The sequence below is a fragment of the Monopterus albus genome, unplaced genomic scaffold (genome assembly GCF_001952655.1).
Source record: "Monopterus albus unplaced genomic scaffold, M_albus_1.0 scaffold155.1, whole genome shotgun sequence".
NCBI lineage: Eukaryota > Metazoa > Chordata > Actinopteri > Synbranchiformes > Synbranchidae > Monopterus > Monopterus albus.
This window is the reverse complement of record NW_018128035.1, coordinates 252,427-254,509: the sequence shown is the minus strand read 5'-3', so window position 1 is coordinate 254,509 and position 2,083 is coordinate 252,427. Positions and strand designations below refer to the sequence as shown.

Here is a 2,083-nt window from a genome sequence, read left to right as displayed (position 1 = left end):
TCATCTCAGGACACTTTACAAAGTAAAGTCTAGACCTTACTCTTATCAATATTATTACACAGGGAAAACCCAACAAATCCCCCTTGAGCAGCACTTGGTGACAGTGAGGAGGAAAAACTCCCTTTAACAGAACAAACCTCCGACAGACCTTCTGCCTCGACTGGTTGGGGTGAGTGGATAGAGGAGAGAGAAAAGAAGTAAAGCAACAAGATACAACAAACAATCAAACACTGGTCAGGTTGATGTGGCTGGTGACTGCTCGTCAGAGACATAGAGCTCCAGGGCCAGGGCAACCTGCAGAAAGGTACAGGGAGAGAGAGAGGACACACTATGGGAGAGAGGAGACACAAAGTTAGTGATGTGTAATGGTGGCATATAGAAGCATAGGGAGAGAGAGGAGAGGAGAGGAGAGGAGAGGAGAGGAGAGAGAAACTCAGAGCATCATGTTTTCATTTATGTTTTCTTGGGCTGAAACATCTGGCCATAGGTGAAAATGATTGCTTTAACTCTGTGAAGGGAGAACATGTACATTCTTGTGTTGTGGTCCCTTGTTGTTGTGCTGAAGTGCAGTTCAGCAGTGATAGAAGCTGCACTGTGGTGATAACATGAAATTTAAACCAGTGTATGTCTGAAGGTTTTGGGAAACCGGACCGAGTTTCAGCGCGTGGCATCGCTCCTCCAAGACACCGTGGATTTTGACATTGACGTCAATGCATCCGTGTTTGAAACCAACATCAGAGGTACAGATGGGTTTGACCTTTCTGGTGCTGCCTGTAATATTGTTTTTATGCTCAGTAGTCAGTCCATCCATTCCTGTGCATGTGCCTGTGTAGTGGTGGGCGGTCTGCTGTCGGCCCATCTGCTGGCAGGGAGGGCGGGGATGGAGCTGGAGCCCGGTTGGCCCTGTTCAGGACCGCTGCTGAGGATGGCCGAGGACGCTGCCAGAAAGCTGCTGCCTGGTATAAACACACATACACACACACTCGGGCTTCACTGTGCACAGCAAATCTGTCAGTCACTAAAATCCACACTTAGGATTCAGTTTCAGTTTATTGTGAGCACAGACTAATGTTAAGGCAGTGATTCACTGCAAACCAAACTCAATGCAAACTTTAGCAAATTTAAACTGCTGTCAAACATGGTGCTCTGATCAATCGTACTCAGTGAGATTTGAAGCTGAGGGCCACATCTGGCCCACCAACCACTATTTTGGGGAGGCAACAGTGGTGCGGTGGATAGAGCAGTCATCTCCCAACCGGAAGGTTGAAGGTTTGAATCTCGGTGCCTCCAGTCCACATGTCGAAGTGTCCTTGGGCACTGTACCAGAAACAAATTCCTTGTATGTAACATACTTGGCCAATAAAGGTGATTATCCTTATCCTATTATCCTATTTTCCTACCACTTCCTTACAGTAGCACAATAGACAGAGTTCCTGCATTCACCAGCAGGTGGCAGTGTAACAGCTTCTATATCAAAACATTCACATGTAGAAACAGGTTGTCTTTGCATGGAGTCTTTCATTCCACTAATGTTCCTAAAGCTTTTTTAATTGTTTGATCAATACTTGAGATTAATCACTAACTGTGTCGATAATCAATGAGTCCTTAGAGTTATTGAAGTGCAAACTCAAACCATTTGATAATTTCGCCTTCACAAAAGTGATTATTTGCTGTGTTTATGTTGTATATTGGAATCTGTTTGACCAAGAAAGTTTAAGCATACAAGGACTTTGGTTTCTAGTGACTCTCTCTGTACATGTGAGTTTAGATGTAAATATAAAGGAAAACGATAGTGGACGACAACATATGACATCTATGTACAGAGCAAACTGTAAATGGTAAATAGTGCAGGTGTGGTTGTGCAGAGTGCTAGAGAAATACAGAATGGATAATTGTGTGGATGCTTTACATTATCCACACAATTACTATGTTCTCCTGATTATTCTGGGATCTTCGTCCATTTTTTTGGCACTTTATAAGTCCAGCATAGTTTCAGCTATACAGGCCATTCTGGTATCTACCTGTTCAACTCTTCAAGGACATTCCTACTTTTTTATAACGTTTATACTTTTTAATTTATTCA

The 2,083-nt window shown here is 43.4% G+C and overlaps 1 protein-coding gene across 1 annotated transcript in view; it reads left to right on the top strand.

The window, feature by feature from the left end:
- Positions 1 to 2,083, top strand: part of edem2 (ER degradation enhancer, mannosidase alpha-like 2) — a 10,650-nt gene that overhangs the window by 3,404 nt on the left and 5,163 nt on the right. The window contains 2 exon segments of the mRNA XM_020614960.1: positions 635 to 740; positions 834 to 959. Of these exon segments, the coding sequence (XP_020470616.1) occupies positions 635 to 740; positions 834 to 959 (232 nt within the window).